Here is a 14,474-nt window from a genome sequence, read left to right as displayed (position 1 = left end):
CGACCATGGTAACTTGAGTTGGACCATGCATAATGGCATCCCATACACCCTTATCATATGAATTGATATGAATGTGCATAAAATCTTTCCAATAACTATTGTTTTCACCAGTGAAAACAGGCGCTCTATTGTACGTCCCTTTAGGTTCGGTAGCCATTATCTAATAAGTGTTTGAAGCAGGGAATGAACCATAGCTCTTGATGCCACTTGGTATATGTTGTTTGTATGTATGCATAGATACAAGGTTAAAGATGATCAACAATCTTAGTATGTGTTTATAGTTTCATCGTGTTTGAAATGATGCATGTATGAGTATTTATAGTAATGCAAGTTGGAGTCAAAAGGGAAACCTAGAAATGTGAAAAAGAATGCAAATTTTCAAAAAAATAGCAGCATGTGTCAACACATTTAAGTCATGTGTCGACCTATGGTAATGCATGTGTCAACCTATATCAGGCCATGGGTCGACACATTCAAACAGAAGCTACAGGCTTTAAAACTGCAACACATGTGTCAACCTGAAAATCGTATGTATCAATACATAGAAGTAATTTCTTCAGTATGTGTCAACCTAAAATGTTGTATGTGTCGACACATGGAAACGAGAGTTACATGCTTTATTATTGCAGTACATGTGTCGAATTATGAAAGGTATGTGTCAACACATACACTTGTATTTCGAGCAAAAAGTGATTTTTAAAGCTTGCAACTGATTTTTAATGCTATGTAATTCATTTTTGATGTATGATACATTTTTCAATCATGTTCTAGGTGCGTTATAAGATCCCTAATGCAAAGCTGCACAAGATGAATCCGATATATCATTCAATGTACATAAATGCTAAAGTTTTCCTAGTTTTGACATCATTCAAAACATCTATGGGCAAGTGCACTCACAATTTGGAGCGAGAACTACTATGATTTCCTTATGTGTTGTGGTATATGGTTTAAAGTGAAACTAGTGGTGTCATCGCACCTGTATGTTGTTGTATAAGTCATGCATCATGTGTAACGTGTTGAGAAATGACGAGTCGTTGGTTAAAAAGAGGGCATCAGTGGTGAGTTTGGGTTTGAAAAGGAAATGTGTTCGAAGAGGAACCACAATGAATGGTTGAATTTCATTAACATAACTCTAATGCCCATAAAATGGTACCACGTGCACCGAATCAAGATGTTATTTGCATTACATACATAAAAGCATTGTGATTTGATTGTTGATGTGAATGAATTGTGTGTTTGATGACTGTAATGAATATGCTACCCTTGCTATGTTTTGCACCCATAATATATTTGAGCGTATTTTCACCCCTCTTTTGTTTGTTTTGTGGTGTTTTGTATGTTGTGGTACATATACTCAGAAGGAGCAATAGCTACTGTGAGTTGGAAGGTAGCATTAAGGCCTTTCATTGTTTTATTTATTATTTCTGTTATTTTAGTTTCGTTGCTCTGATATGTAACATTGAGAGGGAGTCGTTTTGTTAATGTTTTGAGTTGATGTTTTGAATTGTTTATTTAATTGAGTACTTTATTTTGAAGAGATAATTTAAAGTATGAATCTGTAGAATTCTGCTGCAGTGTTTTATGTTTTAACTTGAAAGAGTAAGCATGTTAAGAATGTGTAGCCTCTTAATTGTGAAATATATTGCTTATCTTTTTAACGTTAAAAAGTCGGGTTTTATGGTGTTACGCCTAAAGATCAATAAGCTGTTATAATTGCTCTACTATATAAAGAAGAAGCATACCATTTTTCAGGTACAGTTAAAATTTAAACTTCATTCACTCATCTTAATCTCATGCTAACTTGAGCGTTAAAGTGTTAACCTTGTATGTATGTCCCTCTTCCACCGTACTAGAAGCTCGAGTTCACCGTTGTAATCCGCAACCGCTGATTTCCAATCAATTTTGGTTTCCCCATGGAACAGGTTCCATCATTAAGATTTCAGACATGAAGAAAAAACTTGAAATTGTCTTTGATATTATGAATGAGGGGGTGTAACACAAAACACAATGGAATGACCTTAACAAGCCACCTTGTTGCACTCTAGTGGCTGACAAATTATGTACATCCCCAATATACAACCTCTTTGTCTGACCGAATTAAACCCATAAAGAAATATATATGAATTTCGCCATCATCTAGCGTAGTAAGTTTGATCATTATTCTATGTTGAAAGCATTAGAGAACTCTACCTTGAGCATAGCCAAAATACCATATATATGTCGCTTACTCAACAACATGGTTGTATCATGCAAAATAGCCTTAGCACCATCGGATACCCCAACCCTAAACTTGAAGTCATTAAGATATTGTACCATATATTTACCGACTCCTTTCATAGAAACCATGAATACTAGACGCCTCAAAATAAAACCTACAAAAGTAGGACGTATCTTATTTAATAACGCAATCAAAGGTGCGAGAGCTACAAACTCTATCAAATTCATCCCACGTATTTCTCATAGTCATAAATTTACGAATAGAGTTAGTTCACATAACAAATCTCTTTCCAAAACAAAACCTTATTCATACAACATACCTAATATGTGTTGTGCTCACAAACTATCTCTACTACATGATGGTCATTTGGAGAACTATTTAATACACTTGAAAATGGTCAGCATTATAAGGGTTACTCTATATGACATGACCCCAACATTTTAACAACCACTTTGTAGTAGTCATATGCAACTTTAGATGAACATCATTTAATAATGCTGCTTTTTTAATTACACAAAATTAGTTTATATGAGAATTCATTTATCCATTATAGTTATGTCATGTTTTAATATTATTTTATTTTAAAATATATTAAAAGTTTAAATTTATGTAAACTAAAAGCCTCAATATGAACCCAAAACTAATTGGTTTCAAAGAACTTAACTTTTATTTTTGACAAAAAGTTAGTAACTAGGAATCGAACCAAATAGATACGCAAGATAACTAAAGTGGCACATTACATTAAGGGCACGTTTTTGACAAAAGTAAGAAAAAAACACACCGTGCACGTGCTCATCCACATCACCGGCGTCACTTAAACCATACCCAAGCTCCGTAAGGGCACAATCGTCAAATAATCTCCCTCTCCAACAACCCGTAGCCGCCACAGCACCTTTCCTCCGCCGTCACTACGATTGCTTCTTCTCCGTCACAATTTCGTAATGGCCATAACCGCTACCATTTCAGTACCTATTACATCACCCACTCGCCGCTCTCTTGCTTCCTTCAATTTCTTCCAATCTTCTTCCCGTTCCATTTTGTCCACACCACGAAACTCTTTCAAATACCCTAACTCCCGCCTCGTTGCTTCCTCCATGAAAACCGAAACTCCGGCGAAGACAACAACCTCCTCCACTTCATTCCTCCACCAAAAGGAGTCCGGCTTTCTTCATTTCGCGAAGTATCACGGTCTCGGAAATGATTTCATTTTGGTGAGTTCATACTTCATATTCCACTCTGATTGATTCCCCTCATTGAATTACACTTGTGTTTACGTTTCGATCATGTTTGTTGTTATGAATAGATTGATAATAGAGACTCTTCTGAACCAAAGATTAGTTCAGAGAAAGCTGTGCAACTATGTGATCGGAACTTTGGTGTTGGTGCTGATGGAGTTATTTTTGTCTTGCCTGGGATTAATGGCGCTGATTATACAATGAGGATTTTCAACTCTGATGGTAGTGAGCCTGAGGTGATTGTTTCTTTAGATTATATTTGTTCAATTACAAATTGTGAATTGTTGTTATTGGTCTTCATTAACGGACTAGTTTGATCTGTTTCTTGCATTCACACTTTTTTTTTTCTTAGATGTGTGGCAATGGAGTGCGGTGCTTTGCTAAATTTGTTTCTCAGCTTGAGAGTTTACATGGAAGGCACAGGTATGTTCATTTTGCAGAACCACTTACCATAAGGCTTGTGGTATTTTTTGTTTTTAAGTTTAGTTTTCACAAATAATTTTTGTCCTTTTATGATACTATTACCTACCAGTAATGATAATGAATCGTTTGGGATTTTATTACCACTGCCTAGTAGTCAGCACAAATTTTATTCTTGAAAATTTGTCTTACATTGTATTTTCGTACGTTGTAGTTTCACAATACACACTGGTGCTGGGCGGATTGTGCCTGAAGTCTTGGAGGATGGAAATGTATGTTCTTATTCTTAGATGCTGCAAATGTTTGTTAAGAGGCATCATCACGGTGCTTCTAAGCTTCCTTTTTATATACTGTTGTGAAGTTTTGATGTGATTTAATGTTGTGAAGAAATTTGTTCTATATTTATAGCTTGATGGATGATAATGTAAACTGATTCAGGTCAAAGTTGATATGGGGGAACCAGTTCTTAAAGCATCAGATGTGCCCACTAAATTATCTCCAAATAAGGATGGTGCTGCTGTTAAATCAGAGATAGACGTCGATGGAGTTATCTGGAATGTGACTTGTGTTAGCATGGGAAATCCACATTGTGTAACCTTCAGTAGAAAAGGAGTTCAGGTCATTATTCTTGTTGTACAATATAATAACTATTTCATTCCCTTGCACATATTGTACAATGCATTGTGGATTTATTTAAAGGAATGAAACACTGTATAGTGTATAGGAGTAGGAAGAAAATACATTGATCAATAAGATGATATTACAGACATTTTCACACACAGTTGAATGTATAACCATATCAGAAGAAGAAAAATGCCTATGAAATTTTGTTATTTTGTTGCTTTACCTATATATTTTAAATCACATCTTCAAATGTCAGCTTTTATCTTTGTATTTACAAGACCTTACATTTTTTTTTGCTTTTGCCACATGTCATATTTTGTTTGATCTCTATTGCAACAGAATTTGGTTGTTGATGAATTGAAGCTTGCTGAAATTGGCCCAAAATTTGAACATCATGAGATGTTCCCTGCACGAACTAACACAGGTCAGATTAGTCTTACTTTTATGATCAGAATATACCTGTCAACTTTATTTTGATATTTAAGCAATACCCGCATCCTCACATTTTCATATCGGCTGCAAGGGCTTTCTGGGCAATATGTTTCTGTTACACATTCTGTCAAGATAGCGATTTACTGACACAGCCATTAAATTTAATGTTTGTGGGACTAGATCAGACTGTATGTCTTGCTAAGCTTTAGTAGGGGTGCTTGTGCCTTCCTCTAGTTCAGAAGCGTACAATTTTAATCCATTTTGTGTTATTCATTCCCCCAACATACTGTCTTCCAGATTTTCAACCCCTATTGTTCTTATTCCTTGAACTTGACCCGAATGACTTTAATGACCTGTGAGTGGAGTATCACTTTGACTCTGTTGCAATTCCTCACTCTTTGTGTGTCTTGTGATTTAATGTGCAGAATTTGTGCAAGTTCTTTCTAATTCCCACCTGAAGATGCGTGTTTGGGAGCGCGGAGCAGGTTAGAACATCTAGTTTCTTGGCTGTGTTTGATTGGTATTGTTAGTGTGGTTAGGAAAAGTCTGAGTTGTCTCAATTTGTGTGGGAAAGCTTTTTTGTTTTTGTATTAACTGTTTATATGCAGCGGAAACTCTCGCTTGTGGAACTGGAGCTTGTGCTACCGTTGTTGCGGCAGTTCTTGAGGGTCGTGCTGGGCGGGTAAGTTTGCTATTTGATTGCAACACTAAAGACTACTGACTTTTCATTAAAAAAAATCAGAATATGGAGTTGTTCTGAGGAATTGTTAACAGGAAATTCCCAAGATAGCTCAATTGTAACTAGAAAGGACGAGGTCTTGTAGAGACACTCGGTAGTTATTTCTGAGTTCTGACGTTATTCCGGAAGATGGTTTTCATTAAACACTTCCGACAGTTTCTGATATTCTGATGTCTATGTCACTGGAATCGAAGTGTCTTAGACTCAATCTTGACTGGTGCAGTAGTGTCTTTTATGGTTTAGTTCTTGTACAAGACAGTTGATATTATTTTCCTTGCTTCATATATGGTATCACCTTATCCTTGTCCCATTTGGGAACAATTGTATAGAGATGGTAAAATCATGGTCAGCTAGATGGTACTGGCATTGAACCAATTGTTACAAACCCGTGTTATAGTTCTGCATCATATTATTTATGGAGAGCTAACTAAACATTTTTTATTTATATTACTTCCTGTGATTTGGTATTTTATGGGTGGTATAGACCTACTTATGTATATCAAATGCACAATCAAAGAATGTTTGGGTTCTCACTTTTTTTTTATATTACTTCCTGTCATTGAGTTTTTGTTTGAGTCCTTTTCTTTTTATTAAGGGAGTATGTTATGTTTACAAGGCAACGATTTCCTTATTTTTTTCAATCTGTCATTTTGTTACAGAACTGCACGGTTGATCTACCTGGAGGGCCTCTTCAGATTGAATGGAAGGGGGAAGATAATCATGTCTATATGACTGGTTCAGCTGACCTAGTGTATTATGGATCTTTGCTCCTTTGAAGTACTGCCCCTAAACTAGAAAGTTACTTCACCCACCTCCATATTTCGGAAAAACCACTCATGATTTCAGAAGTGTACTTCTAGGCTATAAGTACACATCCATGTTTGTGCTTTTCATCATATGTGTAATTCTAAGTGACTTTGGGAGTGGGAAAAATTTCACCCTGAAATTATTGTGCAATTCAATACTTTGGATAGTTGAGTTTCTTAATAGTTGTTTTACAAGAGATTAATAAGTGTTGTACAAGAGAGTGGTGGACTTTTATCTTTTCAATACTTTGGATAGATGAGTTTCTTAATAGTTGTTTTACAAGAGATTAATAAGTGTTGTACAAGAGAGTGGTGGACTTTTATCTTTTAGTGAATGTTTTAACCAAGGATTTATTGACTTCCATTTGATTAAGAGTATGTTAATGGTTGAATTGGTAGTATGAGATGCAATGAATTGAAATGGTAAATAATGAGATTCTATTGTTTGAATTTGTAAATAATGGATGAAGTGAGATGAAACATGATGAAATTCATTATATTCCATACCATTTGATTCTTTTAATTTTCATTCTATTTGATTTGGGGTGTATGCAATAAAATGAACTAATTAATTCAATTCTGTTCCGTCAAATTATTAGAATTACACAAGTGGAATCTATGTTCCGTTTTGCATCAATTCATTCCATCATGTTTCATTTCACTCTGATGTTTCATTCCACCGCGATCCTTTATAACTCATCCTTCAAACATAGAGCCTAAGTACTTGTTTGGTATTGTGTTGCTAACTCATACATACATAGCCTAAATGACACAATGATTTTGTTAGTGGATCAAATTCAATTATGAAGTAAAACTTTTAGTTAGTAGAGTAATAATAATACGAAGGTTACTAGCTCAAAACTACATAGTATTATCTAACAAATAGTCTGAAGGCTACTAGCTCAAATGAAGGCTACTAGCTCAAATAGAGTAATACAATTTACTATACTTTAACCTAAGCAAACAAGCTACAGGCTGTAACATTGGGAATAATACCTAACAAATCAGTTACTATTGAAATATTTTATTTTATCCTTTTTAAAAGCAACCATTTTTTTCTTCTTATTTTATATATAATACTTCCTATTCAATAATTTATTTATACATAAAATAATATAACATATGTTTATTAAATATAATATATTCAAATAAAAAGATATATATATATATATATATATATATATATATATATATATATATATATATATATATATATATATATATATATATATATAAAATTCGAATGCAACGTCAGTTCAATCCGATTCAACCTTAAAATCTTAAATCCTAATTTATACTGATTTAATACCGGTTTAATTACCATTATTATCAAGTTATTTTTAATAAAATGACAATAAATAAAATTTAATAAGTGACAATGCACGTACTATATCATTACTCGTACGAACGCACGGACAAAATGTGTTTATTTATGTTACAGATATTTATTTATATAATTAAAATAATATTTACAAAAACTATGTTTTAGATAATATTTATAAAACTAAATTATTGCAAAAATATTTTTCAAAATAATGTCAAAACAAAAACAATATTTACATACAAAAAAATATATTGTTGATCAAAATATTTGTATATAAGAAAAAACTATATTTATGCTCCAAATATAAAAAATATATATGTTCTTCTTTTAAAAAGAGATGCACGTAACACACCAATACTCGTGCGAATACTCGGATATTTTTTAATTATTTATGTTACTAATAATTTTATTTTAAGATTATTTTTAGTTTCAGATACAATATTTTATAAAATAATATATGAAAAATTAAAAAATATATTAATGACGTAAAACAATTTGTATTTAAAAATATGTCTTTCTTTTAAAAAATAATAAACTTTTTTGGTAAAATAATTTTGTTTTTCTTATTTATATTTTTATTACATTTTGAAAATAAAAGCGTGCGTACAATACTAGTTCCTATGTGGACACACAAGTATCCCACTAGTTTGAATAAAATCATTAAATACAGTTCTTACCTCTTTAATTTAGAGAAAACCATGAGAAATACAATTTATTTATTTTATTATTTATGTGTTTTAGTTTCATCAATAATATCTTTAACTGAGTGAAAAATAGTTTTCTTAAATACAATTTTAAGAAGTATTTATAGACAAATCAATGGGTTTTATGAGTGAAATTTTAACTTAGAAAACAAAATTAAAAGGGAGTTTCTTAATACATTCTTATGAATTTTTAAGGGTATTTGGCAAAATTTCCGCAATACCTCCTTAATTCGAATATACATATCCGAACTCACCACATTTCAGTTTTTTATCAAATAAGTTCGGAGATGCATATCCAAAAACATCAAATAGTAGCTTTCGGACACACATATCTGAAATAATTCAAGTTTTTTTTTTAAATGAAGGTTATTTCGGATATGCATATCTGAATTATGCAGAATCATAAGAAATTTCTATTTTAGCAGAATCAGTACCATAGAAATATGAAAAAAATTAAATCGGTAAAAGTAAATAGCGGTAAAATGTTGAATAGATATATTATATATGTATTGAATCATATAGAATTTACGTTGTGCACGACAATACATTAAAAAATGGTTCGATTCTTCTATTCAAGTGGGAGGAAAAAGACTTGCACGCTTTATGGTCTGAATTCAACGGATCTCAAATTATCCATTTCTGAGCTTCAAGCCACATTCTAAAATGCACCAAATAAATTGTCACTGCTTAAATCTAAAATTGGTTCTTTCTTCGACTTTTCCTTATTTGATTCTCTCTCAAGCTCTGTCAATTTGGTGAACTCTGACATCCTTTCCAAAAAGTGATTCGGCAAGTTTCCGCCTATTTTATAGAATGTGTCATCCACTCTACTAATGTAGCTGAAATATTACACCCCAGTTTCAAATAAACATGAACAAAATGGAGCGATCTAAGATACCCAATACAAATGATGCGGCCGAATGGGTCTTGAGGTGGACGACTCTGAAACTCAGCATCAATGCAAGAAAATGAGAGGTGAAATGAGGAAAATTTATCTTAAATTACAGCTTTCTATGCCCTATTTGATATGATAAAATGTAGCACCCTTCTAATCCCTGCGGAATACAAAATAATTTCAGAGTAAAACATGTAAAAAGGATGCTACAACTCCTCAATAAAATTTTAAAACCATTTGTCATGCTTTTCTGAGGAACATAAATCAACATTATTCACCAAAAACATGTTTAACGCAAACGGAATAGAATTTCATAAAATTGAATAATGTTAAACATCGACTACTAACACCAAAAGGTCACGGCCTCATAACTCAACCAAAAGTTATCCAAATAACGAAAATAAGAGTTTATTAAATAACTCTAAAATAAAGAACGTTCCCCAATGTTACAAGACCAGAGCATGACACTCGACTCAACCGAAAACTAAACGGATTAGCTTTACAAGCTATCCTCACCAAAGGAAAGCCATCTCACATTTATGGTAAAAAGGGAAAACTAATTGTGATTCAAGTCATGAGCAAGTTATGCAAAAAGAATGAGTAATATGAAAATTGTACAAATGAAAAATCTCCTAAACATGCTATACTATAGAAAGCGATAAACGAGTACCTTGCTATGTACAAATTCGATTAATCATTACCGCACAACCGGCATGTTGAAACAATCAAAATCAGAGAATTACTAAATGCGACCACAAGCGAACGGGCCAAAATTTGAATCTAAACAACAACAAAATAATTAAAATTATAACTATAAAATACAATACTATGTAAGTGGGGAAAAGGTGAGCCGAGTGAACCATTAAAAAGAATTCACTGGCCAAAAGTTGCAGGGCGCGCGACGCGCCCTCAAGACCGCGCGACGTGTACTACACCAGAAAAAGAAAAACCAGTCCTGAAAACCAGAATTTCCAGTGCAGCCTCCACTTATCACCTACACTACTCGTTTACAGAAAAACAGAAAAATAAAACGGTTGGGGTGCCTCTCAACAAGCGCTCGTTTTACGTCGTTAGCTCGACGCCTTTATTGTGCATGGTAGTAGCTTCCCCTACGATACGCCAACGCTTTCGCCTCAACGCAACCTAAAGAAAATGTCCTAACCACACACTTGAACAAACTTTACGAAACAATAACAATTTACAAAAAAACATAAACAACACGTATGTGCACATACTTAAACAATAATAAAAACACAATTTACAACGGAATGGTGAAATGACTAAACAAGTTGAAAAGTGAAGATATGTAATTTTAAGAGCTAATCCGAGTTCAACTTGTTTAGTAAGTCCACCAAACAAAACGAAACAAGTATAACTATACAAGTATACAAGTATGCGACTATGCACAAAATATACGATATGGACATATTTACGAAACTTAAAACGTGAAACCATCGCAATGCGATTAATCTCAAAACCAATCCCCGGCAACGGCGCCATTTTGTTGACGCGGTAAAGCGGAAAGCAAAAAGTAATATGAATTATTTATTACCGGGTGATATAGGTTATATCGTATCGTAGTCCGCAGAGATTGGAGAGAAAACTGTCGTTCGACTACCTCGTGTTCTAAGTTTCATGATTGGGTGCGGAAAAATAAATGCGGGAAAAGTAAATAAAAGCAAATAAACAATCTATTGTAACTTAAGAGAATTCAGTCTGGAATCGTATTTCTACTCAACCCGTCTAATACTTAAATCTGAAGATCTATCGCTCAACACTCACAATACGCATCAAAATCATCAGGCATCATTCGAGACGCTGCATCAGTGTCCATTTCTGCAACACTGACGAAAGCTCAACCGTACTATTCACATCAGGGATTTCTCCATCGACACAAACAACACAGAGGCATTAAAATCGATACCCATTACGGTTATTAGCTCTAAATCCTGTCTGAAACCTAGAAAGTAACAGATATCATTCCTAATCAAGATCTATGATGTCAATTTCTGCAACAACACAAATCCGAAGCATTTAAGCAAAAAGATCAAGAACAACAACAATGATGATTTGTAAAGCGAATATATAAACGATCCCAAGATCAACAAATATACATACAAGAGAGGAAAAATATACATACAAACCCCACAATTGGAATGGGTCACAAGGAAGAAGAAGAACAAGCGGAAACTTCTCATGTTTGACGGCACAATCGGAGACCACCCGAGCTAAATCAACATGATGAGACACCTAATAGTGTTGCTTGAACCTCTAAACTACAAAGAATAGATCAGAGCTCAACTTTGTCCAAGAAGAGGTGATAAAAACCTAAAAACACAAAGCTAAACTATTTATACAAAAACAGAATTTCATTGTGGGCGCGTCGCCCCTAAGTCGGCGCGATAGGCCCCGTACTAAATGTACCAAACCGCCCTAGCGCACGACGCGCCCTAAGTCGGTGCGACGCTCCCTCATTTCTGCCAAAATGATTTCCTTTTGCTCCTACAGCGCGCGACGCGCCCTTCAGCGTGCGACGCGAGCTACACCAGAACAGCATCTTTATTTCTTCAAAATGCATCCGCAGCCGTGTCTTCGACACTTTATTCCTCGAGGCTCTGAAAACGCAAAAATACCTACATAAAGACAACAACACTATCAAACGGTACATATTTATTAGCACAAGTTTCAAACAAAGAAATTTCTATCCAACTTATCTCTTCATCACAAGTTTCACACCAAACACAATACTTATTAGCACAAATCTTATTCAACTCTTTTTGTTATTTTCTTTTTTAAACTTTTTCTTTTTTTTCTTTCTTTTTCTATTCTTTCTTTCTCATATTCTTCTTTTTTCTTTTTCTTTTCTTTCCATAACCTCATACCAATCACACTATAAATGAGAAAACATCATCTTCCCAACTTGAATTCAACCACAACATCAAGTGAATACTCCCTACTTTCTAAGGCAAGGTAAAAATCCAACCAAACATCATAGGTGAAGGTCAATAAAACAAAGAATCAAACATCCATACACAAATGAAAACCAAACGCTCATAGACAAACATTAAGCAAAAACAATATGGATATTGACAAAAAGGCTCAGAAAGGGTTACTAATGGCCACACACTCACAAGGTGAATTGATATTTGGCTATGGTAGTTGTGCTCAAAATAAAACAAGTGCCTTGATCACTTTCGTGCATTCACAAAATCAATACAAACGAAAGATTAAACATAATAATATCCAGATAAAACAAGAATTGTCGGTCTCTCGCATATATATATATATATATATATATATATATATATATATATATATATATATATATATATATATATATATATATATATATATATATATATATATATATATATATATATATATATACACAATGGAAAGCCACCTCACATTTATGGTAAAAAGGGAAAACTAATTGTGATTCAAGTCATGAGCAAGTTATGCAAAAAGAATGAGTAATATGAAAATTGAACAAATGAAAAGTCTCCTAAACATGCTATACTATAGAAAGCGATAAAAGAGTACCTTGCTATGTACAAATTCGATTAATCATTACCGCACAACCGACATTTTGAAACAATCCAAATCAGAGAATTACTAAATGCGACCACAAGCGAACGGGCCAAAATTTGAATCTAAACAACAACAAAAGAATTAAAATTATAACTATAAAATACAATACTATAAAGCCTTGGTGTAAGTGGGGAAAAGGAGAGTCGAGTGAACCATTAAAAAGAATTCACTGGCCAAAAGTTACAGGGCGCGCGACGCGCCCTCAAGACCGCGCGACGCGCGCTACACCAGAAAAAGAAAACCCAGTCATGAAAACCAGAATTTCCAGTGCAGCCTCCACTTATCACCTACACTACTCATTTACAGAAAAACAAAAAAATAAAACTGTTGGGGTGCCTCCCAACAAGCGCTCGTTTTACGTCGTTAGCTCGACGCCTTTATTGTGCACGTTAGTAGCTTCTCGCACGATATGCCAACGCTTTCTCCTCAATGCAACCTAAAGAAAATGTCCTAACCACACACTTGAACAAACGTTACGAAACAAGAACAATTTACAAAATAAAACATAAACAACACATATGTGCACATACTTAAACAATAATAAAAACACAATTTACAACGAAATGGTGAAATGACTAAACAAGTTAAAAAATGAAGATATATAATTTTAAGAGCTAATATGAGTTCAACTTGTTTAGTAAGTTCACCAAACAAAACGAAACAAGTATAACGATACAAGTATACAAGTATGCGACTATGCACAAAATATACGATATGGACATATTTACGAAACTTAAAACGTGAAACCATCGCAATGCGATTAATCTCAAAACCAATCCCCGGCAACGGCGCCATTTTGTTGACGCGGTAAAGCGGCAAGCAAAAAGTAATAGGTATTATTTATTTCCGGGTGATATAGGTTATATCGTATCGTAATCCACAGAGATTGGTGAGAAAAACTGTCGTTCGACTATCTCGCGTTCTAAGTTTCATGATTGGGTGCAGAAAAGTAAATGCTGGAAAAGTAAATAAAAGCAAATAAACAATCTATTGTAGCTTAAGAGAATTCAGTCTGGAATCGTATTTCTACTCAACTCGTCTAATACTTAAATCTGAAGATCTATCGCTTAATACTCACAATAGGCATCAAAATCACTAGGCATCATTCGAGACGCCACATCAGTTTCCATTTTTGCAACACTGACGAAAGCTCAACCGTACTATTCATATCTGGGATTTCTCCACCGACACAAACAACACAGAGGCATTAAAATCGATAATCGTTACGGTTATTAGCTCGAAATCCTGTCTGAAACCTAGAAACTAACAGATATCATTCCTAATCAAGATCTATGATGTCCATTTCTGCAACAACACAAATCCGAAGCATTTAAGCAAAAAGATCAAGAACAACAACAATGATGATTTGTAAAGCGAATATATAAACGATCCCAATATCAACAAATATACATACAATAGAGGAAAAATATACATACAAACCCCCATCATTCGAATGGGTCACAGGGAAGAAAAAGAACAAGCGGAA

The 14,474-nt window shown here is 33.9% G+C and overlaps 1 protein-coding gene across 1 annotated transcript; it reads left to right on the top strand.

Moving 5' to 3' along the window:
* The first annotated feature begins 2,955 nt into the window (after positions 1-2,955).
* Positions 2,956-6,824, top strand: LOC131609453 (diaminopimelate epimerase, chloroplastic). The gene is made up of 9 exons (XM_058881146.1): positions 2,956-3,429; positions 3,522-3,689; positions 3,806-3,876; positions 4,088-4,145; positions 4,312-4,491; positions 4,837-4,921; positions 5,355-5,414; positions 5,538-5,611; positions 6,328-6,824. Exons 1-9 carry the CDS (start codon positions 3,160-3,162, stop codon positions 6,442-6,444), a joined length of 1,083 nt encoding a protein of 360 aa, XP_058737129.1. The 5' UTR covers positions 2,956-3,159; the 3' UTR covers positions 6,445-6,824.
* The last annotated feature ends 7,650 nt before the right edge of the window (positions 6,825-14,474 follow it).

The sequence above is a fragment of the Vicia villosa genome, linkage group LG6 (assembly GCF_029867415.1).
Source record: "Vicia villosa cultivar HV-30 ecotype Madison, WI linkage group LG6, Vvil1.0, whole genome shotgun sequence".
Taxonomy (NCBI): Eukaryota; Viridiplantae; Streptophyta; class Magnoliopsida; order Fabales; family Fabaceae; genus Vicia; species Vicia villosa.
This window is presented reverse-complemented; position numbering and strand designations above follow the sequence as displayed.